Source organism: Neophocaena asiaeorientalis, unplaced genomic scaffold (genome assembly GCF_003031525.2).
Source record: "Neophocaena asiaeorientalis asiaeorientalis breed wild unplaced genomic scaffold, Neophocaena_asiaeorientalis_V1.1 scaffold242, whole genome shotgun sequence".
Lineage (NCBI taxonomy): Eukaryota > Metazoa > Chordata > Mammalia > Artiodactyla > Phocoenidae > Neophocaena > Neophocaena asiaeorientalis.
This window is the reverse complement of record NW_020172451.1, coordinates 6,358,611-6,376,164: the sequence shown is the minus strand read 5'-3', so window position 1 is coordinate 6,376,164 and position 17,554 is coordinate 6,358,611. Positions and strand designations below refer to the sequence as shown.

Sequence of the window (17,554 nt, the reverse complement as noted above, 5' to 3'; positions counted from 1 at the left end):
GAGAGGCGGGAAGCAGGCTTCTCCCATTCCCTACCGCAGTCGCTCTCCCGCACCGCGGCTGTGAGCCTGCCCCGGGCCCCCCGACCTAGGCAGGCTGCGTGACCTCAGGCATGTCCCCCCCACCGCCCCGCCAACTACCACCAGCGCTGCCAGCCCCAGCTGCCTCCTCAGCTGCAGGGTGGGGCTCATGGTGCGAATGAGTGTGTATCATCGAGCAAAAAGCACTAGATGTCGGTGAGTCACCTTTAGTATTTATTATTCTCACTTGTATTGTGTTTACTGCGGGCCGGGTAGGGGGTGTTTCCTTTAAAATGCTTTTCCTGAGCCACAAGAACTCCAGGGCCCCTGCCTGTGAGTGGGCAGCTGGCACATGTCACTCCTGCAACATTTCTGGAAAGAAGGATGAGGTGGGCAGGCAGGCCCTCCCCGAAAGAGCTCCCCAGGCCGGCTCTGCCGGCCTCGGCCCCCCTGGAAAAGAAACCCAAACCCCAGAAGCAGCCCCCACTTGGGTTCACGAAGCTGGGTGTGCATCCCGGCTACCCCACAAGCGGCCTCCTCTCCGTTCTTCCCAGCCCCTTTCCTTGGGCTTCTCTGTGCTCCCCTCGTGGGCACTTCAGCCCCAGCCTGCCTGCTTCCCGCGTTGCCCTGGAAGATGCTTTCATACTTGCCAGGCTTGCCTGCTGTCTGCAAGACCCCACCAGCCTCCCGCTAGCTTGAAGGGAGCAGGTCCCGGGGCCCGCAGCACGCCTTCCAGTAACAGCTCTTGGGCTGACAGTTCCCCGCCCTCCCTGCTGCCTGCCCCAGATCCCGCGCTGCAGCAGCTCCGGTCTCCCCAGGAAGGGTGGCCGAGCCCTTTCCTTCAGAACGCCGGGCGCAGGGAGGGAGCGAGGCAGGCAGGCCCCTCACAAGTAAAGCTTCATGACCTTGTGTGTCGTGGGGCAGTAGCGGGCGTGGAGCTGGGCCAGCAGTGCCCTGGACGTGGCCTTGAAGCGCGTGCCCTGGCTCTTCTTGTTCCACACGTGGACAGCGTAGGTGGCATTGAGCAGCCGGGACAGCTCCTCGGGGCTGACATCTTCGAAGTACTTCTTCCAGTTCTGCCAGGGGATGGGGTAGAACGCCTCGTAGGGCAGGGTGGTGACGCCACGGCAGGTGTGGCTCTCGCCCAGGCTGCGGATGGAGCACCATTTCTTGAAGACCCGCGTGAGCAGCTGCGGGCCCTGGTGGCCCCAGATCCAGCCGTTGTAGTGGGCCACGAAGTCACGCATGCAAAGTGCCATGAACTCGTGGTGGCGCTCGAAGGCCAGGAAGGCGCCGTTGAGGACATAGCGGGACTGGGTGCCCAGCGCGTTGGTCAGGTTCCCCAGGTTCTTGAGGACGATGAAGTCCGTGTCCAGGTAGATGCCTCCAAACTTCCACATGAGCGCAATCCTGGAGGCATCAGAGAGCACAGACAGCACGTAGGGCTCCCACCGCCGCTGCAGGGCCGTGTACCAGGCTGCCAGGGGCGTGTCCCGAAACAGCTCCTCCAGGTCCAGCGGGAGCATCTGGACGTTGGGGAAGCAGCCCAGAAGCGAGAGGCCCAGGTGCCGGGGCAGGGAGGCGTTCCCGCCGGGCAGCCCCTTCATCAGGACCACCACCCGGGACTCAGGCTGGGCCCTGGCTGCTGACTCCACGGAGCACATGAATAGGAAGTTGGGGTCCGTCCGGTCAGAAGTCTCCAGGAAGAAGATGTTGCCGGGAGGTGGGGTGCCGGAGGGCGGTGTGTGCGGGACCAAGCGCGGGCAGGGTATGTCAGCAGGCAGGTTAGAGAACTGTCCTTGGTCCCCGGGCTCTCCCACAATGTGCCAGTAGACCATGACGGAGACCAAAAACATGAACTTGAAGCCGATGATGAACAGGGTACAGACCCACTGCCTCTGGGCACCCCGGAGCAGCCGCAGCAGGCAGTCGGGGGGCCTGGACGTCATCTCCCCAGATGATATCAGGAGCCTCCAGCAGGAACTGGCTGGTCTGTAAGAGACAAGCACCGCATTCGGGCAGGCCACTGGCATCCCTGACCCAAGAAAGACACTTCCTACAAACACCAGCCACAGCCAACGCCGGCTTCCAGAGCCCACGGGCCTGCCAGGTGGTCAGAGCCCCATCTCCGTCCTCATCTGTAAAATGGGGGCAGCGGGCCATGGACTGAGGTCTGAGCAGGGTCCCTTTCACTCTGTGACATACCTGTGAGCTCCCCAAGGGCTGGGCCAGCACCACCTACGACGTGCGGCCAACGTGGGCCCAGGGCAGGGTCTGGCCTCTTGGCCTGGCAAGGCCTGTCCCCTTTGAACTACCAGGCTGGTAGCCTATGATCTGAGGCCCAGTGCATGCACCTCTCGGTCCCATTCAGTTCCACCAGCCGGGCCTGGAGCTGGTCCAAGAGGAAGAAATGCCAGCAGCCACAGGGGCTTTGAGCAGGAGGCCTGGGGCTCTGGGGGGCCTGGGTGCTAGCAGCCAAGCTCGCTCAGGCGCAGGCCGGGTGGACCCTAGGCACGTGGGCATGCTGGCCGGGTCCCGAAGCCCTTGGGCAAGACATGACGGGGTGTCCTGGGCCCCTGGCTTCCCCAGCCCCTGACTAGAGGGAAAGGGACAGGGAGGTTGTGCTCTATATAGTCTGTGACTTGACTAGTGCCGCTGCCCTTGGACTCTCATTCTCTCGTGATGCCCAGGCTGCTGCTGGCCAGGAGCAGGAACATTCTTGGGGGCCTTGCAAGAGGCTGGGAGGAACAAGAGAGGCTTGCGGTGGGACTGTGTGAATGCCTGGGACATGAGGGGCCCCAGGTCTGCCTGAACCAGCAGCAAGACGGTAATACTGGAACGAGGGTTATATTCATTCATTCAGTGAATACTGACTATCCACCATGCACGTGTCAGGCAACCTTCTCAGCATTTCACACATATTAACTCATTAGACACTCGCAGCCACCCTGTGGTGAGGAAACTGAGGCACGGAAGTCTGGTAACTCATGCAGACTCCTCTGGCCAGCAAGTGGCAGGGCGGGGTTTGAACCCAGGCTGCCTGGCTCCAAAGTCTGTGTTCTCTCCACTGCGCCATCCTGCCCGGCAGACAGAGCTTGCCACCGTGTGAATGCTCCTGGCACTTGGGGACTCGGTACACACTGACCTGGACAGTGCTCGCATTAAGAGAGTCCTGGCCGCCATTTACTGTAACCCCAGGGGACAGCTGCACAGTTTCCCCTTCAGAGGCCAGAAAGCTTGGGTGCAAAGCGGTGGGGGACTGGGTGCAGCCTGGGGGCCAAGGGGGGCCCGAGTCAACCCCTCCCAGGACAGAGGCGTCTTGCGGCCCGAGGGTGGTGCCGGGAGCCCGCGACTTGCTCCCCAAGGCTGCGGCAGGGAACCGTGACCACGTCATGGGCTGGAAACTGACCAGCCTGGCCGGCCCATGGTGGCGAGGTGGGGATCCAGGCAGCCTGGAAGGCCTCCTGGAGACATGCCCTGGCTCAGCAGCCAACCTCCTCTGCCAACAAGAACTTGGTCCTTCCACACGCTCTCCATGCCCGCAAATCCATCTGCAAAAGATGGCGAGAGACAGAGTGAGGCCGGGCAGGCTGGGCCTGCGGCTCCGCTGTTCATTGATTCCTCCACTCTCTGGGCCCCTCGGCCCCTTAGGGAACATGCTCGTGAGAAGAGGAGAGTTAGGTGCAGCCCTGCCCTGGAGGAGCGCTCAGCCTAAGGGGAGACCATTTAGAGAGAGACAAGGACAATAAACTAGATGATGGCTGAATGGAGCAAAGGGACCAGCAGAGCGGGAGAAGGTGGCTTGACGAGAAGGGAATTAGCCAGATGGGCCTCCATGAGCGCCGTGGGGGCCTGCACACCTCTCGCCCCGGGACCCGGCTCAGTGCCTGGGACACAGCAGCCACACAGGAAACGGACTCACTGTCTGATTCACTCACTCAGTAGCCAGAGGGCCGCTTTAAAAACACGAGTCCGGGGCTTCCCTGGTGGCGCAGTGGTTGAGAGTCTGCCTGCCAGCGCAGGGGACACAGGTTCATGCCCCGGTCCGGGAAGATCCCACATGCCGTGAAGCGGCTGGGCCCGTGAGCCGTGGCCGCTGAGCCTGCGCGTCCGGAGCCTGTGCTCTGCAATGGGAGAGGCCACAGCAGTGAGAGGCCCGCGTACCACAAAAAGAAAACAAAAAACGAACAAACAAAAAAAACCCCACAAGTTCGGCCAGGTAGCTCCTCTGCTCAGACCCTGAGTGACGTGGGAGGCCCAGACCACGAGGTGCTGCGTGTCCCCATACCCTGACCTCACACCCACTTCTCTCCCCATCACCGCCTGGCCTCCTTGCTCTTTCAAACCCATCCCCCCACGCTGCTGTCCCAGGGCCTCCGCACCTGCCGTTCCCTCTGCTTGGAACACTCTTCCTGCAGGTGTTCCCATGCCTCATTCCTTCACCTCCCTTTGGTCTTCACTCAAGAATCATCTTCCCACGGGCCCTCCCCAGCCTCTCCAAGACTCCAGCTCCCCCACCACTTCATAGCCTCCCCCTTTAGTTTATTCTCCCTAGTACTTATGCTAACATACTGTACGTTTTTGTACTTGTTTGTTTGGGTTATTTATTTGGAACATAACCTTATGAGGACAGGTAGTTTTTTGTGTTTGGTGTGTTTTGTTTAGCCTCCAGAAAAGTGCCTTGGTCTTGGTATGTAGTAAATAAATACTGAGTGAGTGAGTGTCTCAGTGTGTGGACCAAGTGAGTGAATGAAGGAGTGAGCAGATCTACGAGTGATCGGGGAATTAATGAATGAAAAAATGAATGAGTTAGCGAATCAGCGAGTCATGAAATGAGCCAGTGAGCACGTGAGTGAGGAAACTGCGGGTCACAGGGAGGGTGAGCTGCCTGGGATCCCGCAGCCAGGGTCGTGAGTGGCAGAGCCATGATGTAAACCAAGAACCTTGTGTTCCCCTGGCCCTGGTTTTCCCCTGCAGGGAGAGAGGCTATTTCGGTCCTGAGTATTTTTAATCCACTATGAACCACACCGATGGGTGCACAGCGCAGGAGTGACCTGGCTCTGCCACGGTGTGGGGGCAGTAGCAGGCTGTCAGGGAGGCGGGAGCCCTGGCCGACCGTGGTTGAGGGGCACAGACGCCAGCAGCACCGTATTTGGTGCTGGAGCCCAAGACCCGGGAATAGAAACTGTGTATGGGGCTAAGTTGGCCGCAGCCCAATACCCGTGTGACCTCAGGCCCAAAGCATTCTCCTGGTCCCCTAAATGGGCCTCCCAGCTGCAGCCCAAGTCCTGGCCTTTGTCAGTTGAGCCTGGGATGTTCCTGCCACGTCCTGTCTCCCTGCCTACCACTTCTAGCCCTGCACTGGGGAGGCATTCCCAGTTCGCACAGAACCGTGGTCACATCTCTGCTCTAACTCCTTCTGTGACTCCCTGTCATCAAGATCCCCCGTGATCCATCTCAGGCTGGAAGTAAGGGCATGGCTGGTGGAGACAGAGGGCTAAAGGTCTGGCCAGAGCCCTGTTGACCCGGCCCTCGGCACCAGCTCTGTGGACCCCACTTTGAGAGCACAGGGGCCAGGCTCAGGCGCCTAGAAAAGGCTCCCGTACTAAGCGCTCATCACCCCTTCATGGCCTGCACCCACCTCTGCCCCACAGCAGAGGTGCTCCACCCCTGGCCCTAGGTGGGCTCCTGTGTCCCGCCCAGAGCAGGAGAAAAGGGTTGTAAGTCAAGTGTAACTGGGGTTCCCAGGGGAGATGGGGAGGCTGTCTGCTGGTTTTGCTTGCCCACCATCCAGTCCCATTTTTGTTTTTGCTTTTCCTTTTCTTCCTTTTTTTTTTGGACCATTTTTAAAGTCTTTACTGAGTCTGTTACAACACTGCTGCTGTTTTATGTTTCGGTTTTTTGGCCACGGGGCATGTGGGATCTTAGCTCCCAGACCAGAGATCGAACCCGCACCCCCTGCCTTGGAAGGCAAAGTCTTAACCACTGGACCGCCAGGGAAGTCCTCATTCCCACTTCTGATAACAGCACCCCAATTTCCTTTGGGGAACCACCCCTGCCCCACAGAGTCCACTTCCAACTCTGGGGTGGCCCCGTGATTCAGGTCTGGCTACTGCCTGTGTCGTGTTCTCCCAGCCACAGTGACTGGCCCCACCCTCTACCTTTGGAGATTAGAAGGTGCCATGGATGCTGGTGACCTGCTCACCGGGAGAGGACATGCACAGGACCAAGAGAACACAAGACAGAAGCCCTCTGGCAGTAACTGGGTTTAGGAGCCACGAGCTATCCCAAACTAGAGACAACCTGCCCAACCTCTCATGCTAGAGGGGGTGAAATTGAGGCTCAGATATGCTCAAACCCACACAGAATCACAGCCGAGGCGGGACTAGAACTCAGCTCTCACACCAGCACACATGTGACTGGATATCGGGGTTGTGAATTCTCCAGTGTTTCCCTCCCATGGGCCCTGGAGGCTGGGAACCAGCTCTGGATGTGGCCTCAGGGGGTGCAGGCAACTGCCTGTCCTCTACTTCTGGGACAGGTCACGTAATGCCAGGGCCCTCAGTTTCCTCACCGGTGGAAGGGGAGCACAGTGTCTGCCCTAGGTACTGTGTGCACTTCTACCTGCACTTGGACCTTGCTGGTTCTGCTGTTGGTTGGGGGGCGGGGGGCGGTTTGGAAACCAAAGCCTGTGGGCAGATACGCATAGGAAGGGCAGAAGAGGCACTGCCAGAGGGTCCTTCTCTTCCTGGAGGCCCACAGGACTGAGGAGATAGCAGCTGATGGGACCCTGCCCTCTGAAATGGAGGGCGGACCCCAACCTGAGAGGAAAGGAGAGCCTCAAAGCAAATGATCACACCTGAAGATTTCTCCAATCAGTCAATCAATCAGCAATTAATCAGTGCCCTAACCCCACCCCGTCTCGACCTCTCTTCCTGCTTTCTGTCCCTGGTCTCTCTCTCGGTCCCTCCCACCTCTTCCTCTCCCTGCTGCCCCTCCAGGTCTGTCTGTCTGTCTCTCCCTCCATCTCTCTCCCTCTCAGCCAACCCTGGGATGCCTTTGTTTGGTCCCTGATCCCACGACACCACATCGGGGGCAGAGTTGCAATGGAAAGACACAGAGAGAGACAGGGGCCAGAGACCAGGTTGACAGGACGGAAAGGACCTGGAGGGGCAGCTGCCTCTCCCCTCGCCCCAAATAAGCTGCTCCCCGAGCGAGGGACACGAAGGCCCCAGCTGGCACCTGTGCCCCATGCCAAGCAGAAGAAACCAGGATTAATTATGTACTGGGAGGTTTGGGGCTGGGGACCCAGGGGGGATGCAGTGGGTGACAGAGGAGACAGGGAGCCTGCTGCATCCTTCTGCTCGATACGGAAGCATCTCATGGGGTCAGGAGGCCCCGGCCCGGCTTTAGCTGGGGTCAGTGTGTTTCTCAGTTCAGCCTGACCACCAGTGAGGGGTGCAGCTATTATTCCAGCTAATCGCAGCCCCCGCTCCCTGTTTAACTTTCAGAAAATTTAGGTGACTTGTCCAAGGGACCATAGCTAGTGGCACTGGGGCTGGAGTCTGCTTCCAGGTCTACCCAACCCTGCTGAATTTGCTGTGTGACCTTAGGCAAATCACTTTCCCTTTCCCTCAGATTCCTTCTGCACAATGAGGAGGGGAGAACAAAGCTAACCAAACGTTCTAATGGTGGGGACACAGGGCATGTGCTGATCAACTTCCTTGATAAGTTAACATTTTGATAAGATACCCGAGGCTATACATTGAGGTATCCAGGGGAAGGTCACCGGCCCAGGAAATGGAGCATAGAATTCAAACCCAGGTCCCTCCTGACAGCTTCTGTTCTGCCACTAATTGGCTATGTGACCTTGGGCCTGTGCCTGCCCCATATCCTTTTCATCCACAAAGCTGAGGGGGGTGGGCTCTTTGGTCTTAGAACTCAGACCCTCCTGGGTGTGAAAAATCAATACTTAGAGTTTCCAAACCCTACTTGAAGGGTCTGCTGTCCTGTCTACCCCCACTCTTTCAGGGCATAAATAAATGATTTCTGCTCAAGAATTAAGAGTGACAGTTACTAGACATCAGTGACCCTTGTAAAAGTGGCTGTTTTGGGGCTTCCCTGGTGGCGCAGTGGTTGGGAATCCACCTGCCGCTGCAGGGGACACGGGTTCGAGCCCTGGTCCGGGAAGATCCCACATGCCGCAGGGCAGCTAAGCCCGTGTGCCACAACTACTGAGCCTGTGCTCTAGAGCCTGCGAGTCACAACTACTGAGCCTGCGTGCCGCAACTACTGAAGCCTGTACACCTAGAGCCTGTGCTCCACAACGAGAGAAGCCACTGCAATGGGAAGCCCACGCACCGCAGCGAAGAGTAGGCCCCGCTCATGGCAGCTAGAGAGGGCCCATGTGCAGCAACGAGGACCCAACGCAGCCAAAAATAAAAATAAAATAAAATAAAATAAACTTATTAAAAAAAATAAAGTGGCTGTTTTCAGAGCAGAGGTTATAAAATGTTCCCCCTCCAAAGCCTGTAAGGTATTCCAAAGTCAGAAATCAAGCAGACAATGGCTTGCTCTTTGGGGGATATACAAACAGAAAAATTAGAGAGGCGGAGACCTCTTTTTCCAATAGGAATAAGGCAGATTCTTAGTTCTGAATCTTCCCTCTTCAACTGATGTCAGACAGAGCGACAGGGCAAAGAAAAAATAAAACACAAGCTACAGCATTAGGGAAATCAGGAGCAGGAAAAACCCCTAAACTCCAAGTTACATGTAAGTGTGGCACAAAGTACGTGAGGCCAGCAGATACAGCAGTGAGCGGGGGGGAAAGAACGGGGTGCAGGGGGCACCCAGTACCGCAAGATTGCAGAAATAAAGGAAGAGGGAGACTTCCCTGGTGGTCCAGTGGCTAAGAATCCGAGCTCCCAATGCAGGGGGCCCGGGTTCGATCCCTGGTCAGGGAACTAGATCCCACATGCCACAGCTATGGATCCCGTGTGCTGCAACTAAGACCCGGCTCAGCCAAAAAAGTAGATAAATAAACAAAAGGAAGATGAATAAGACAGGAGCTGGGGGCTTAATGAACCAGGGGGGTTCAAGATTGGAGGCAGTGGCCTCTTTTCTTTAAATAATGGCAGTTTTATTTTATTTTTTTGTTTTATTATTTTTTTTGGCCATGCCATGCTGCATGTGGCATCTTAGTTCCCAGACCAGGGATCGAACCCATGCCCCCTGCAGTGTAAGTACAGAGTCTTAACCACTGGACCTCCAAGGAAGTCCCCGGCAGTAGCCTCTTGAATCGGGTTGGGTTCTGAGAGGCAAGAGAAGAGTGGATGCAGACAAAGGCTATATTTTAAAGGAACAATCCATTCATGTAAAAACAGAGGAGGGAGTCTTTCAGCAGAGAAATCTAGAGAACAATCCTGGCCTCTCTCCCAATTTCCACCAAAACCTCCTGTTAGTTGCTAGTCCAGGAAAATTCAACTCATTCAAATAGAGAGAAAAAAAAATTGTTAAAGGCATAAACACAACATCCATACAAATAAGCTACGTGAGTGAAGAGGGAAAGGAACACTGATGTTCCCTCGTGTATAAAGAAGATTCACTATACAAATATTGCCACAAAACAAATAAAAATTCGAATTCATAATTGCAGCAGGATTTAAAACAGTCAAAATAAAAACCTTGAGAAAGAGTAATTCCAGCTTGAGGAAAGACCAGAAAGCAGAAATACAAGAACTGGAGAAGAAATGGACAGAAAGAGAGATGGCAAGCTATGAGGATGGGGACTTCCCTGGTGGCGCAGTGGTTGAGAATCCACCTGCCAATGCAGGGGACACGGGTTCAAGCCCTGGTCCTGGAAGATCCCACTTGCCACGGAGCAACTAAGCCCATGCACCACAATTACTGAGTCCTCGTGCCCCAACTACTGAAGCCCAAGCACCTAGAGCCCGCGCTCCACAACGAGAAGCCCACGCACCGCAACGAAGAGTAGCCCCCGCTTGCCACAGCTAGAGAAAGCCTGTGCACAGCAACGAAGACCCAACGCAGCCGAAAAAAAAATAAATAAGCAAATAAAAATTTAAAAAAGAGATATGAGGATGATAGGTGAGAACTGATAGACATGCTACATAAATAGTTGCATGTGTGCAGCAAATTCAAGTTTTGCTTTTTGGAATGTCCTAGAATTTCTTTTCCTTTTAATATTTTCTACCCACAGTTGGTTGAATCTGTGAATGTGGAACCCACAGGTATGGAGGGCTGAGGGTACAGCCAAGCTGTTCTTTAATACAAAGGTTAGAGGGACTTCCCTGGTGGCGCAGTGGTTAAGACTCCACGCTCCCAATGCAGGGGGTCCGGGTTCCATCCCAGGTCAGGGAACTAGATCCCACATGCATGCCTCAACTAAGAGTTCGCATGCCACAACTAAGGAGCCAGCGAGCTGCAACTAAGGAACCCACCTGCTGCAACTAAGACCTGGCGCAACCTAAAATAGCTAGCTAGTGGGAAGCAGCCGCATAGCACAGGGAGATCAGCTCGGTGCTCTGTGACCACCTAGAGGGGTGGGATAAAAAGGGCGGAAGGGAGATGCAAGAGGGAGGGAATATGGGGATATATGTGTACGTATAGCTGATTCACTTTGTTATACAGCAGAAACTAACAGAACATTGTAAAGCAATTATACTCCAATAAAGATGTTAAACAAATAGTAAAATAAAGGTTACACACCAATAGTTTCAAAATATAAGGACTTAGGCAATAATGTATTATGAGGAAAACTGAGGAATAAGCACAGCCAACCAAATGGTGATTGGAATAACTTTAGTAACCCCTCCAAAAAAGAGATGGTAGGAATAAGGATGACATAATGGAATGACAATGTTATCTAGTCAGGCAATGTAAAAATGATACAACTAAAGAAGTTGGTAGGGCAGGCAGAAAGAAGGTAGAAAGTAGAACAATCTCAGTCATTGCCTTCTCTTTAACTACCAGGTGTAAAAGCTAAACTAGTAAAAGTTTAAACATATTTAAAGTACAAAGGTGATAGTAAGAAGGGTAACACTGCCCAATTTTGTAGCATCGAATAAGATACATCATTATGTCACGTAACACTAAGAAATTAAATGCTGCCAATTAAGCAATGTTACTTTGCTTTCTTATCATGTAGAGTTTTTCTTTTGCAAGAATGTTTTAGTCAGATTTTTTTCACGTTTATTTTTTTCATTTTTGGCTGCACCGCACAGCCTGTGGGATCCTAGTTCCCCGGCCGGGGATCAGACCCTCACTCCCTGCATCCTTGCATTGGAAGGGCAGAGTCTTAACCACTGGACCACCAGGGAAGTCCCTTAGTCATATTTTAAAATCACCTATCACACCTGTGCACACATAAGAAGGAAAATGACTGAAATAAATTTAGTAGGGTGTTCCTGAAACTTCACCACACGTAAGACCTGAATCTTCTGAATGACTTCAACTTGGTGTCGCTGATGTCTGTGTTTTCCCACATGGTACCATCAAGTCCAGTCTACACAATGGACTTGAGCATCTGAGGATTTTGGTAGCTGTGAGGGTCCTAGAACCAATTCCCTGCGTGGATACCAAGGGACAACCATATATTAATCTCTGGCCACACTTACCATCAAGTGTGGGTGATACAGCACCTCTTAAAAGAGTGCTTCACTCTTGTCTCCAGGATTTTCTTCTGAGCTGTGGACACCTCTTCAGGTTGTCATGTCACTGCATGTGCAGGAAGTGGTAACTGTCATGAACACCAGCTGACTGAGAGCTTCCAGGGGCACTGGGATGGAAACAATATATGCCTCACTCACTCAATACAGTATCGGCTGAAACGCGGTAGTGACAAGAGAAAGGAGAGGATGAAGAAACAAGTTAAATTTAATGTTGTTCATAGAAGACAAATAATAGATACTATCTAAAGAAAGAAGGAACTAAGAGTTTTGTTTTTTTTTTTTTAATCTTTTGGCTGCATCGGGTCTTAGTTGTGGCATGTGGGATCTTTCGTTCCGGCAGGCAGGCTCTTTGCAACGCGCAGTCTTCTCTCTAGCTGTGGCACATGGGCTCCAGAGCATATGAGCTCCGTAGTTGCGGCACGTGGGCTCTCTAGTTGTGGTGTGCAGTCTCCGTAGCTGCGATGCATGGGCTTAGTTGCCCGGCGGCATGTGGGATCCCTGACCATGGATTGAACCCATGTCCCCTGCATTGGAAGGCGGATTCTCAACCACTGGACCACCAGGGAAGTCCCTAAGAGTATTATATAAAGGATAAATATAAATGCAGCCACTAGAACAAAAATACAAGCTTTCCTAAATATCAGACTATTTATTTTTAAATCAAAGAAAACAGACCACACAGTCAAAGAATAAAGAATATAGCCCTCCCACATGCACAAAGACACATACACACATACTGCTCACAGCACGTGAAAAAGATAACAGACATCAGTCGTATCAATAAATATAAATAGATTTAACTCACTTATCTTTACACAGAAAAAGATTTTAGTTTAGATCTCAGGCAAAACCAAACTCTATCCTGTACTTGAGAGACAAACATCAAAAAACGTGATTTAGAAGGTTACAAGTAAAAGAATGAGCAAAGGTTTAAAGACACATAGAAACAAAAACAAAGCTGGGGCCATAATCTTAGTATCTGACAATGGGAGCTAAAGCCATACATCACTGAATGAGACAAAGAAGGGCCATTTATAATGCTAAGTGGTATAATTCACAACGCACCAAAAACACTGCAGCAATTTTCAGGAAGAAGAAACTACAGGGATATCAGAATAACCAGACTGAAACACACTAATAACAGACTTTAATTCACCTCTCTCAGCCCAAGAAACACAAATAAGAATTCAGAAGACCTACAAAATAATCAGAAGGTACTACTCTGTATCAAACTCTCAATTCACTTTCTTTTCAAGAGCTGATGGAATATTTATGAAAATTGAAAACCTTAGCAACACCCATAAACATAAAAAGCGCAGACATTTTATAATCACAAGGCAGAATGCCTAGAAATTAATTTAAAAGTCAGGAAATTAAAAAAAAACCTCTCTTGGACAATTCTTCAGTCAAAAGGGAAAATACAAACTGAATTTATAGGATTTCTAGAAAACAACCATAATCAAAATATCATGAATCTGAATCTATACGATACAGCTGCAGAAATACTCAAAAGAATATTTACAGCCTCCAATACATGTGACAAGTAAAACAGGACAGTTTAAAAGAAAGAAAGAAAGCACCAGGCTAAAAATGTTAGAAAAAGAACCACAAAATAAACAGAAAGAATAAGGAAAGAAAGATTACAGTAGAAAAAGTTAGGAAGCAGATAAGCAGTAGAACTAAGAAATAGGGCCAAAAACTGGCTCTTTGGAAAAAATTCAATAAAATATATAAATCACCATTAACCGAATTAAGGAAAACAGAAAGTGAAAGGGATGAGAGAGCAACCAATGCAAACTGAGACATGCCAAATGGGAGAGTAACCAAAGGAGCAGAGGAAAACTTTTTTTTAAATCATAAGATAGTACTTTGCAAATAAAATTTAAAACCGGAAAAAAATAATTTCTAGACAAATGTAATAAATCAAGCCTGTTCCTGGAACAGATAGTCTAGACAGGCCAACTTTCACATAAGAAATAGAATTATACAAGATCATTAAGAAACAAAAGCAACCGGGCAGGACATTTTTAGAGAGGAATTTTACAAACTTAAATAACAGAAAATTCCAATGCTTTTAAAAGTGTTAAATAGCAAAATATATGAGGGAACACTTAAAAAAAAAATTGAAGTATAACAGAGACACCAAAACCTCACAAAGATTGCACAAGATACCCTACTGACGGATATTGCTTATGAATATTATTGTAAAAATCCTAAGACAAGCAAATAGAATTCAGCGGCACATCAAAAGAATAAAACATCAAAACCAAGTGCGGGGTCTTCCCTGGTGGTGCAGTGGTTAAGAATCTGCCTGCCAGTGCAGGGCACATGGGTTCGAGCCCTGGTCTGGGAAGATTCCCACATTCTGTGGAGCAGCTAAGCCCGTGCGCCACAATTACTGAGTCTGCGCCCTAGAGCCCGCGAGCCACTGCTACTGAGCCCGCGTGCTGCAACTACCAAAGCCCTTGTGCCTAGAGCCCGTGCTCTGAAACAAGAGAAGCCACCGCAATGAGAAGCCCACACACCACAACGAAGAGTAGCCCCCGCTCGCCGCAACTAGAGAAAGCCAGCGCACAGCAACAAAGACCCAACACAGCCAAAAATAAATACAATAAATAAATTTATAAAAACAAAACAAAACCAAGTGGGGTTTATTCTTGGAATGCAAGGGTGGTTCCATGTTAGGATATATCATTTATATAATTCATCCTATTCCATAGATCTAAGAAGAAAAATCATACTGTCATCCCCAGAAATGCTAAAAAAATTTGATAAAATTTCCAACACTCTTTCTGGATAAATTAGGAATCAATGGATACTTCCTTAACAAAATTATATATATCACCATCAAAGCCAAGAGCCAGCTTCATAGGGGGGTATGAGTACCCAGCTTCACACATGAGGGAACTCCTGTTGAAGACAGGAGAAAAACAAAGGTGCCCAGCACCATCACGGGCACTGGAGGTTTTCATCAAAGCAATCTGACAAGAGAAAGAAATTGGAGCTATAAAAACTGAATAGGAAAAAAAACAAAAAGCAAACCTGAAAAGAAAAAGTTGAAACAATTATTATTTTCATGTGATACTGCTGTATACCTGGAAAAGTCAAGAGAATCTATTGAAAAACTACTACTAACAAAAGAATACTGTAAGGTGGTAAGAGACACACACACACACACACACACACACACACACACACAAGCAGACAGAAGCAGAAGATATAATGAAAGAAAAGACTCCCACCTACAGCCACCACAATACTCAGGGTTGAACTTAACAAAAGATGTTCAAAATTTATGTGAGCAAAATTTTAAAGCTGCTGACAACACAAAATAAAGTTGAACAAGTGGAAAGTTGCACTGTTTTTGGATAGAAGATTCAGCTTCATAAAAATGTCGATTTTCTCTAAGCCAATTTATAAACTGCACGCAATTCTGGAATTCAACAAGTTGACTCTAAAATTCATCTAGAAAAATAAACAAGCAAGAACCTACAGGAAAACTCTGAGGAGGGACACATGAGGAAGGACTGGCCTTTTATGAGAGATATTAAAACACAAAGTACCAATAATTAAAACAACCTAGTCTCAGCATATGAACAGACAGGGCAAATGAAATGAAAGAAATCACAGAAATACTGGATTGGCCAAAAAGTTCGTTCAGGTTTTCCATAAGACGTTACAGAAAACCCCGAATGAAATTTTGGCCATCCCAATAATATGGTACTTGCATATCCAGTAAAGGCAGTGTTTCCAATCAGTAAAGCAAAAATGGATCTTTTAATACAGGTGTTGGGCAAGCAGAGAAGCCACTAGGGAAAAAGACCAGATGAATTCATACCTCAGAATGTGCCCTAGGATAAACCCCAAATATAAAATAATAAATGTTTCGAACAAAACATGGGTGAATTCCTTTATAACCTTAGAGTTGGAAAGGTTTTCTTAATTATGTGTGAAATCCAAAAGCCATAAAAAAAAAAAAAAAAGGATAAACTTGACTCCTTGAAAAAAAAAAAAAACTTCCCAAAACCTTTCACCAAATACCAAGAAAGTCAAAAATACAAGTGACAACTTGGGAATGACTTTTGTGTCCCTCAGATCCCAGAAGTCTAATTTTTCTGTTATAAAGAGATCCCACAAATCAAGGAGAAAAAAACCCAACAATTCAAAAGAAAATGGGCCAAGGACAGTTCACACACACACACACAAAACGATGCTTAAACAGGTAAGCAAGACAGGGGAGCTTTTTGTAAGTAAGAGAAGTGCAAGTCAGAACACTCAGCAAATAAGATGTGCATGAATCCAAACCTTTGACAACACATTTTTCTGGCAAGGCTGTGAGGAAACAGGCCGCCCCCCATCCCCTGCACAGTGCTGGCAGGCAAGCCAAATGGTCCTGTTTCAGGGGCGGAGGACAAGTGAACAACATCTATCAAAATTACACATACATGTGGGACTTCCCTGGTGGCGCAGTGGTTAAGAATCCGCCTGCCAATGCAAGGGACACAGGCTCAATCCCTGGTCCGGGAAGATCCCACATGCCGCGGAGCAGCTAAGCCCATGCGCCGCAACTACTGAGCCGGCGCTCTAGAACCCGCATGCTGCAACTACTGAAGCCCGCGCGCCTAGAGCCCGTGCTCCACGACAAGAGAAGCCACCACAATGAGAAGCCCGCGCACCGCAACGAAGAGTAGTCCCCACTCGCCGTAACTAGAGAAAGCCCACGTGCAGCAACGAAGACCCAACACATAGAAAAATAAATAAAATTAAAAAAACAAAGTTAAACATACACGTACCCTTTCACCACGCCATCCCAGTCTGTGAATTTATCCTACGGATAAGTGATATTTGTGTTGGTCACAGGTTTGTTTGCAACTGCAAATGCTTAGAAACAACCCAAGGTCTTTCTTGAAGGGACTGATTAAATACTCAGTGACACCGATACCATGAAAAACAATGTCTGCTCCCAGCGGGCAGGGACCAAGGCCACTTCTACTCATTAGTCTGGTCCCACATGGCCAGCGCAGACCCTAGCACATAATAGGTGCTTAATACATATTTCTTGAAAGAATGAGTAAATGATCCCTAAACTGCCCAGAAAGCCAGGATCAAATGAGGTAACCAACCCAGGGGAGTGGCATCTGCAAACTGTAAACCATGAGCAGGTGCAGATTACAACTGTTGGAAAATGTAATTGGTACGTTCTGCCTCTCCATCTGAGGGTACAAAATAAGGTCAGAGGCTGTGTCCCTTAATATTGAAGTACCTGAGTACTCAACTGTCCCAGGAGAGAAAAGGTGACCTTCCCAGCTCAGCATGGCTAGTAAACGGGGGAGGGGGAGTAGGGTTTGCCTCAGGTATGCCTGTCTCCAAGTCTCGGACCTCCTCTCTTCCCCGAGGCCATCCTTCCCTCCCAGAGTCACTGCCACTCTGCAGTGAAGCCTGGGCTGAAGGTCAGGCTGCCTGCGGCCAGCTTCTCATGAGCAGGATGGAGTCACTTTCTGCTCAGTTCAGGGAGGTATAAGACACCATGAATCTGGACAACCACACATTTGCTCTCAGGGAAACTGGACTGGGAAGACTGGGGGCTGGGGTGCCACTTTATGCAGAATGGTTAGGGATGACCTCTCTGAAAAGCTGACATTTGTGCAGAGACCAGAGGAGGCGAGGCACATGCTGTATGGATATCTGGGGAAAGCATGTCCAGGGAGGAAAATCAGTGAGTGCAAAGGCCCCGAGGCATGTGCGCCTGAGGTGCTGCCAGAGTAGCAAGGTGGGAGGATGAGGGCACCAGGAGAGGAGGCCAGAAGGATAAGGGGACAGTGGGCAGGAGGGGGAGGGGGGGGCGG

At 50.1% G+C, this 17,554-nt stretch overlaps 1 protein-coding gene across 16 annotated transcripts in view; it reads right to left on the bottom strand.

Moving 5' to 3' along the window:
- Positions 1 to 235: 235 nt before the first annotated feature.
- Positions 236 to 17,554, bottom strand: part of A4GALT (alpha 1,4-galactosyltransferase (P1PK blood group)) — a 24,254-nt gene continuing 6,935 nt past the window's right edge. For 4 of the 16 annotated variants that reach the window (XM_024737440.1, XM_024737438.1, XM_024737446.1 and 1 more), the window contains 3 exons: positions 11,655 to 11,815; positions 3,957 to 4,142; positions 236 to 3,569 (listed from right to left, as the gene is read on the bottom strand). In XM_024737440.1, the coding sequence (XP_024593208.1) occupies positions 903 to 2,051 (1,149 nt within the window). In that variant the 5' untranslated portion in view covers positions 2,052 to 3,569; positions 3,957 to 4,142; positions 11,655 to 11,815 and the 3' untranslated portion in view covers positions 236 to 902. Of the gene's footprint in view, positions 3,570 to 3,956; positions 4,143 to 11,654; positions 11,862 to 16,501; positions 16,537 to 17,554 lie in introns of all 16 variants that reach the window. The other 12 variants (XM_024737439.1, XM_024737445.1, XM_024737448.1 and 9 more) reach the window with 9 other exon arrangements.